Below are 9,179 nucleotides of genomic sequence, written 5' to 3' on the forward strand. Positions count from 1 at the left end.
TTCAAGTAGAATTATGAACTGCTGAGGACTTCATATCTTTTTTAAAAACCTCCCACAAAAGAAACTAATGTTGAGCAATGGCATATTTTCACCCACTCTTACATATCATTAATGAAGTACCAGATCAAAAAAGAGATTTCAAGCACATCTTGAAGTTCTGTTCTGCAATGCAAGAAATTCACATTTTCCATGGTGTACATAAATTGTTCTCTAAAATAGATAAATGGATAGATAGATATTAAATAGGTATATGTATATAATCTGTCTAATGAGCCATCCCTTTTCTTTGAAATTTGGAATTCCAGTCTGTAAATTAAACAGTTATGTAGAAGCATAATAATAAAAGATGCAATGAAACATTAGTTCAGTGGACTAATGGACCACAGGAGAATCAATCTCTACAACACTGAGACCACAAGAACTAGATGGGGCCCATCTACTTCTACCAATGACTCCTAAAGGGATCACATTAGGAGGTCCTGGATAGAGTGGGAGAAAAATGTGGAACAAAACTTGAAATCATAAAACGAACAAAACAAAAACAAACAGCAGGCTTATTGGTCAACTAGAGACTGATAGAGCCCCCAAAACAATGACACTTAATATACTTCAGATCTGTAAGTCAGCCCACCCCCATGGCTCAATTTTCAGTCAAACAATAGACAGTTCTACAAGAGGAATAATAACACTAGTGAGATATGCTCATCTTAGAATAATCAAGCACTGAGGATCAAAAGGGCAGCAGTCACCCAAATACAAAGTTCAGAAGGGTTCGGAAAGAAGGAAGACTAGAAACAGAAAACACAGGTAGGAGGGGGAGTAAGTAATGTTACATGACAGGGATTGCAATAATGACAGAAAACAAAATGTGTTTGAAAATGTTGAATGGGAAACTGATCTGCTCTGTAAACCCTCACCCATTTCACAGTGGTTGGTTGGTCGTGGTTATGTGCCGTGGAGTCGGTTCCAACTCATAGCGACCCTGTACTGGGTTTCTGAGGCTGTAAATCTTTACGGGAGCAGAAAGCCTCATCTTTCTCCCATGGAACAACTGGTAGTTTCAAACTGCTGACCTTAAGGTTCGCAGCCCAATTCGTAACCACTACGCTTCCACCAATTCACAGTAGAAGGTTTTTTTTAAAAAAGGCAAGGAAAAAATGATTGACACCCAGACACCTATTTATAAGTCAAGTACTTTATATGCATTATCTTTTTAATCAACACATCAATTTATGAGATTAGCATTGTCCCAGTGAGGAAGAAGTTTGGAAAAAGTTAAATAACATACTGGAGGTCACACAGAAGTGAGACGTAGGACTGCAATATTTGAACCCAGGCTTGTCTGCGTTAAAGACATTCTATACAACAGCATTAATAACAACAAAATCCTAATATACTCAAACTTCTGCAAAACTGCTACTTGCCAACTCATATCTCACAGATGTACAGAGGATGTGGGGAGGGAGGAGGAACAGATGAAGGAAATGGCAACAGGATCCAAAATCAAGTTTTACCTCTGAGGATTTCTCTTTATGGTCTAGCCTGATTTGTTTCCTTTAAAATGGAATACCTTCTTTTCAGATTTACTGGGATGCTCATGTTAGATATCACACATGAAAGATTTTGTAAAATGTAAAGCACTACAAATCATATAAGTGAGATCAATATAATTTACCAGTTTTTACAAAAATATGATGTCATCATTCTTTCATCATCTCAGACCAATCTCTTGAAACCCTATTTTCTCTACCTTCAGCATACAGAGTGCATATTTATTAAGCACTGAATGGATGACAGGCATAGTGTTCTGTGCTTGAACTGTGTTTAACATTGATCTTCACAAAATAATTTGTGAAGCAGATATTAACATACCCATTGTACATGGAACCTGAAATTTCATGAGATAGTTTCAAGATTACATTTAAAGATGGCCTAGGCAAAGAACCTAGGTTTGAACCTAGAACGCCTGATAAGCTAATGATGTTATTGGTTTTTCCCTTCACAACATCACATGCTTTTAAGCTTCTTTCACCAAAACACCTCTTTTGCTGTTTTATGTTGTTGTTGTTGTTGTTAAGTGCCGTCGAGTCGGTTCCGACCCATAGCGACCCTGTACAGGGTTTCCGAGGGTGTAAATCCTTACGGGAATAGAAAGCCTCATCTTTCTCCCGTGGAGCGGCTGGTAGTTTCGAACCGCTGACCTTAAGGTTCGCAGCCCGATTCGTAACCACTACGCTATAGATTCCTAGCCACAGTTCAACATGGTTTGATTAATACACAATTTGAGATATGGAACTGGAACACGTGCACCAACCATTACAAAATTTCTAAGATACATTCAGCTGTAACCTTTAAAATGTAAGCATTTTAAATATGAAATCACTGAAAACCATGCCTTTCACAGACTTGCAGCTCAGCAATCTAGATTCCACAAGGTGACAGTTAAGCTATTGTATTTTTATCCTATTGGACCAACAGTATTTAAGAAATCTTTTCAGTTCATAATAAAAACCTAAGCTCATTTCCAATACTGACCTCAAAATACTCAAAAGGTCTCCTTCTTTGTTCTAAATTTTACTCTCAGAAAGAGATTCTAAATAGAAGTCCTCCACCCTAGAGAATTTGAAAGATAAGTTGGCATTCTTTTTTAATGGATCTATCAAGAAAGCTAATTTTAAGATGTATAATAGAGTTAAACATCTCTTCCTCTCAGATACAACTTTAAATCACAGAGTCCTGAGGTTTCTTCAAGGCTATTTTTGTGACCATCATTTTAGTCTCTGATGAGGCTTTTTAACCCAATTAATCTCTGACAAGAGCCTCATAAAGCTCAAAAATAAAATTCATTTCCACCAGATTCCTTTGAATTTTCCATGCTTCACTTTGGATTTGAAGTGGAATGTTTGAAGTGAAAATACATTTATCAAAGTGAGAAAATATGTCTCCTTTATTAAGAAGAATGAATTCAAGTCAACACAACAGAGCTGGTACATTGGAAACAGGAGGGAGGGAAGTTATAGCACTCAAAACCAAAGAAACCCAATTCTTCTATATCTAGGCACTGTATCTGCTCAGTTTCCCACAATTGCAATAATTCATTTTCTGAACAATAAAGGAGTTTTTTCGATGAACATCACTAGAGAAAACTAAAGACTTATTATAAGCATAAGTACTTATACTGTCATTTATATGCAAGCTTTTGTAAAGCTTTTATTTGATTTATTTCTGTTAAAAAAATCAAATTCATTCCTTCACTCCAACTGTCAAACTAATAATCATCTTTTTTCATCCTTCCCACATTAATCTCTATTATAATATGATTCACATATCCTTCAAGGATTCGATGACACCATCTGTAGCCAGCCATTTTCATTTAAAATATGCTGAAGTAGTTTCACTAAGGTGCCTCAAGCTAGGTTGACCCTAAAAGCTAACCTCCTAGCCCTCTTGCTTAATGAGCTTTATACTAGCCATAAACTGATGTGGGAAAAATTAGGAGGCTTCAAAGGTTTATGGAAAACTTGAATGTAAAGCAATGAAATTTTTCCACGAGCCTTTTGTAGCTCCCTCGTACAGTTTGTGAAGGCAGAAGATGCATTTGAAATTAGAGGTAGCTATTAATCTGGAGTCCTGGTGTGATGCTGTGGGTTAATGTGCCAAACTGCAAAGCCATTTGAACTGCAAGGTCGGCGGTTCAAGCTCACCATCGGCTCCTCGAAAACCCTATACAGGGTTGCTATGGGTCGAAACCGACTCGACAACACTTTACAACAACACTCTTCTGGCTTACTGATAATTTTTCACACATGTTATAAATGTGTAGCTAGGGAGGGCCTTCATGTTTCATATAGAAGAATCACGAGTGAATTTTTTTTTTTAGGTATAAATTCATTCATTGGGCTGACAGAAACAAAAAGGTTTTAATCAGACTCCTAAACAATGCTCTAGCCAGACAATCCTTTAACTGAAATCATAAAACAATTTAGCACAGACTTGGAAAGATCAGTGTTCAGTAAAAGGTACTATCATAAGGTGGTTTGATGGCTGAAATGCCAAGAGGACCACATGGTTTAGCCCCACTTCTAAGATTCTCTACTCACCCCCTTCTACTTCAGAAAGAGATTTTCTTTGCATTCCTGGGACATTCTATTTCAAGTCATGCTGAAATGGAATGTATATTATGAATGAAATTTATCTGAGTGTTCTTTGTCTTAACAGAACTTTCTAAAGGATTTGCTAGAAAAGGCAAACAAGACGGTTGATGATACAAAATTAGCTGAATATACAGACCTAATGGTAAGATATATCTTGGAAAGATTGTAGCTAAAAGTTTATCAACTATTACTATGTTCTTGTTGATTCCTGTGGCTACACAAGATGTAATAAATAACTGCTGGTGTGGTATCAGTTCATGGGAAAAGTGAATTACTTAAGGATGGTTATCCCAGCCAAATGTGACAGACAGCTGTAGGCATCAGCTCTCAAGTTCAACACACATGTACATTTCTTTCTCTTGTAGTCAGGAATTTTTTTATCTATAAAAAAATGACTCGTTTTTCTTTAAAAGCCAGCATAATCATATCTCTAAAAAATCATTTATTATAGAGATTCAGAATTCATTTTCATCTTGTTTTAGGCAATCATAGATATTGTCACAGTAAAACGAACTTTCTAGATACTTTATTCTTCGAGTTAAGGAGCCCTGGTGACATTGTAGAATAAGCAGTGATTGCTAACCCCAAGGTTTGCTGTTCAAATCCACAAGACACTTCTCAGAAGAACAATGAAACTTTCTGCTCCTGTAAAGATGTACAGCTTTGGAAACCACATCCAGGGTCGTTATGAGTCAGAAGTGACTCTATGGCAGCAGTGGATTTGATTTTTATTTTGTTTTCTTTTAATTCATTGAGCTAGTGCCATAAGTGAGGGAATCCAAATATATCCAGCGTATTTGCTGTAGGATAAGCACTGGACTGCTAACCACAAGGCTGATGGTTCAAACCCACCAGCCATACCTTGGAACCCCATACAGAATTGCAATGAGTCAGATCTCACTTGAGGGCACTTAACAACAACACATTTAAATGATAAATAGTACAACTCTTTATTTGGTGAAAGAACAAATAATGAGCTTTTAGATGAAAGAATCCAATATTTATGAAGTTAATTCATTTCAAGAAGATAAAGTTTGCTCATTTTGATTCATTATAAAATTAGGAATACAGGAAAAAGTTTTTGCCAAAAGTTACCGAGTTACAGGCCAATGTTTTGGCATCATTCTAATTGTGGAATTTCTAAAATTAAGATAAAATTTTAAGTAATCCAAATGGATACATATATTTACTCATGTCTGAAACACTGTATAGATTTATACATATCTGAAGTAGTGTATAGTGAATTCTTACCCTATGAATTTAAATAACCCAATAAAACATAGCCATACATTATAAATGCTGCTGGATTATATTAGATTGATGAAGGAGTTACTTTTTAGTTACCTTGAGAAAAAATAATTATAAAAGAGCTTGCTTATATTTTGTGTGAGGTTGGCTTTCAGACTCTTGTTACTACCATTAAGTCAGTTCTGACTCATAGGTTTGCAAGGAGCAGCTGGTGGATTTGAACCATCAGCCTTTCAGTGATCAGTTCAGTACTTATCCTACAGCACCATACCAGGACTGTAGTCTACTATTATTTAGAAAGAAAAACAACAACATTAGAACTTTATTATTGCATTTTCTCTATATAATAGTATTCATTAAGAAGTGGAACTAATCTTTAGTCTCAAAACTAGGGAAAATGTTTTTGTTGTTAGGAAATGTCATTTTTTAAATTCCTCATTACACTACCATTTTCTCACAGCACTAGTATGCTATGTATCGCAATGGGTAGATTTAAACTCTGAGTAACTTTAGGTAATGGACAGTAACCTACATTTATCAATTTTCTGTTTGTTCCAATTTTAAGGGATGTCTATTTAAAGTAAAAACTCCTTTCCAGGTGAAAATTTGAAGCAGGCTTTTAAAAACCACTCAGATGGGAGTTTTGCCCCTGTTGGATTGGCCTGGCATATCTGATTAAATGTCATAAACCAGTTTAAATTCAGGAAGCAAGTTAATCAAGAACTAATTAAAAATTAGATATATATTTGGGGAAATATTTCCCTATGGGCACTAAACTCTGTGATCTAGTTGTACAGTATCTTAGAAAATAGTGTACTAATACTAGAATTCATGTTCAATGGATTATAAAATGTGCCAGTATAGAATCCTGCCTCCTACCAAAGATACTGACAATATCTCAGACCAGAAAATGCTTTTCCTTTTCTTCCTAAAGAAACCTACCTCAATGAACCAATGCCAGTACTACCTTGATCGCTATCCTATGGTTAAAAACAAAAATAATGCTGCTTATTTCACATACTTAATATCCTATAGGTAGTATTTATAACTAACATGGAATCCTAGTGTGGTGCTGGAGGATAAGCACTGGACTGCTAAGCAAAAGGTCAGTGGTTCAAACGCACCATCCGTCCTTGAAAACAGGGTTGCTAGGAGTCAGGACCAACTCGACAGCACTATAGCATTGTTGTTGTTGTTGTTAAGTGCCTTCAAGTCGGTCCCGACCCATAGCGACCCTGTACAGGGTTTCCGAGGGTGTAAATCTTGACGGGAGTAGAAAGCCTCATCTTTCTCCCGCGGAGCGGCAGGTAATTTCGAACCGCTGACCTTAAAGTTCACAGCCCGATTCGTAACCACTACACTACCAGAGCTCCTTTATGTGCCATCGACCAGAGCTCCTAGCAGTAGTTAATTTCTAAAATTGGAACTGCTCAAATATGAGTAGCAGTGTGTTATATGTGAGTATGTGTATGTGTATATAAGTGTAACAGGAAGTAGGGGACTTCAATGACTAGTACTCAATGGAAAACCAAGCAATTCAAAATGGCTCAAAAGTTCTGTTCACTAAGGATTTATCCATGTTACCTGCCTATTGATCCTGCTTGTACTTTCTTATGCTCCAAAAGGGAACGCATTAAATATTTCTTTTCAGACCCTTGTTTGGAGAGGTTCTGGGAATATCATATACTGTCAGACTTCTTTCCTCCTACTCTCGATACGTCTACACAGTTACAAAAAAAACAATACATGACGACCTTCTAGAAGTTTAGCGAAGGCCATTATTACTTTTGACTGTTGTTATTGTGATAAATTTTGGCAGTTGACACAGTTACAAGTTGGAAGTAAACAAAATATTCTAGTTTCTAGAATTTAGCTTTCTATATAAGTACTTGATAATCATTCTACAATACTAGAACAATGATTTCTGTCTTTCAGCTGAAATTGTTTGATTCAAATAATGATGGCAAGCTGGAATTAACTGAGATGGCCAGGTAAGTTTAGAAATTATGCAAATGTTGTTACTGTAAACTGACCTTGTGAAACACAACTAATGTGTTACTATAATGTTTTTCTCTCAAAAAGGCTACTACCAGTGCAGGAGAATTTTCTTCTTAAATTTCAGGTATTTAACTTTTTCTCTGCCATGAATACCATTTTCCTTGAAAACTCAGATTATGGAAGATTTTCTAAGAGGAACACACTAAATACAATAATAGCATTTTAACTTCTTCTGTCTTTTAGGGAATCAAAATGTGTGGGAAAGAGTTCAATAAGGCTTTTGAGTTATACGATCAGGTAAAAACTTGTTCTTATCTATCGTATGAATCTTTAGAAAAATTTGTTAGATGTTCAATAAGGAAAAATCCCCCACAAACTCAAGGCTAAAAGAAACACGGCATATTACAAATACATAAACAGTACATTCTTTTCCATCAGAATGTTTCATGGTATAGTTTGGACCAAATGACACAAACCTTGATACAAATCCCCAACCACAATTTATCTGCTGACTGGTTTTGAACAAGATGCCAAACCTCTCTGAACTTCAGTTTCTTCATTTGTAAACAATAAATAATCTCACTTGTCATATGAAAATATTTGTGATTACTGGTCTCAACAGGAGCCAATATTGTGAGCACAAAGTAAAATATTAAATATGAAAGTACATTAAAAAGTGCAAGCAAGATATTTTACAAATTTAAGTGCTGAATAAGAGGTAACATACCTGTTTTGGAATTTCATAGCAGCTGAAAAGTATTGAATACCCTGGAGGATGGGAATAATTAAGCACTTAACTAGCTGAAAACTTGGTAGATTGAACTCACGCTGTGGGTCACAATGTTGAAAATCCTACGGAGCAATTCTACTCTACACACATGGGGTCACTATGAGTGAGAATCAACCAGACAACAAACAATAACAACAAAAACTTTGGAGACCTCAGAGTTTAGAATATCTGCTAAACCTTCAGTGGGGAAATTTTCTGAGGATTTCCATTATTGTTATTATTATTATTATTTCTCTGCTTCCTTCCCCCCAGGATGGAAATGGATACATAGATGAAAATGAACTAGATGCTTTACTGAAGGATCTCTGCGAGAAGAATAAACAGGTAATTTAGTTACTATGACACCTCTTAAGCAAATTCTGAAGATCCTTCCAGAATTAGCTGCAACATCCATTGTGGAAATCTATTGAAATATTAGTCGAGGAGCAGAAGTAGATTTCAGGTCTTAAATCAATTTGCTACAACCTAAATCAGTGATTGTCATGCATATATCAAAAAAACAATCTTAAGATGAGTCTACATTTGTCCAAGACTTTGATCCAGTTTTCTTAAAGGATTGAGGTATAAGCAGTTTTCACTTAGCAGTGATTAATTGAATTCCATATTTAACTGGATTACAATGGTATCTGTGTCTATCCAGGATCTAGATATTAACAATATTCCAACATACAAGAAGAGCATAATGGCTTTGTCGGATGGAGGGAAGCTGTACCGAACAGATCTTGCTCTGATTCTCTGTGCTGGTGACAACTAGTTGGGTGATGAAGACCACTTACTAGCGATACATTGTATCTAAAAAATAACTGTGCGCTATAAAGGAGTAGGCTGCATTTTCTTTTATATCTGTAAATTTAACTGCATATAGATAATTATCCAGGATGTGTGCTACTTTCTTTTCAGCTTGTTTCTATACTGTTTGTAATGTACAGTTTTTGTAATTATATGATCGAAACGGAGAATGAATACACTTAGGCAGTCAATATACCCAA

The 9,179-nt window shown here is 35.8% G+C and overlaps 1 protein-coding gene across 1 annotated transcript in view; it reads left to right on the forward strand.

Moving 5' to 3' along the window:
• The window catches only part of CALB1 (calbindin 1, 28kDa), a 28,108-nt gene extending 18,929 nt beyond the window's left edge, over positions 1–9,179 (forward strand). Inside the window, exons 6-11 of the mRNA XM_006859230.1 lie at positions 4,219–4,296; positions 7,338–7,393; positions 7,485–7,524; positions 7,644–7,697; positions 8,443–8,514; positions 8,831–9,179. Of these exons, the coding sequence (XP_006859292.1) occupies positions 4,219–4,296; positions 7,338–7,393; positions 7,485–7,524; positions 7,644–7,697; positions 8,443–8,514; positions 8,831–8,944 (414 nt within the window). The 3' untranslated portion in view covers positions 8,945–9,179. The remainder of the gene's footprint in view (positions 1–4,218; positions 4,297–7,337; positions 7,394–7,484; positions 7,525–7,643; positions 7,698–8,442; positions 8,515–8,830) is intronic.

The sequence above is a fragment of the Chrysochloris asiatica genome, unplaced genomic scaffold (assembly GCF_000296735.1).
Source record: "Chrysochloris asiatica unplaced genomic scaffold, ChrAsi1.0 scaffold00031, whole genome shotgun sequence".
Classification (NCBI taxonomy): Eukaryota; Metazoa; Chordata; class Mammalia; order Afrosoricida; family Chrysochloridae; genus Chrysochloris; species Chrysochloris asiatica.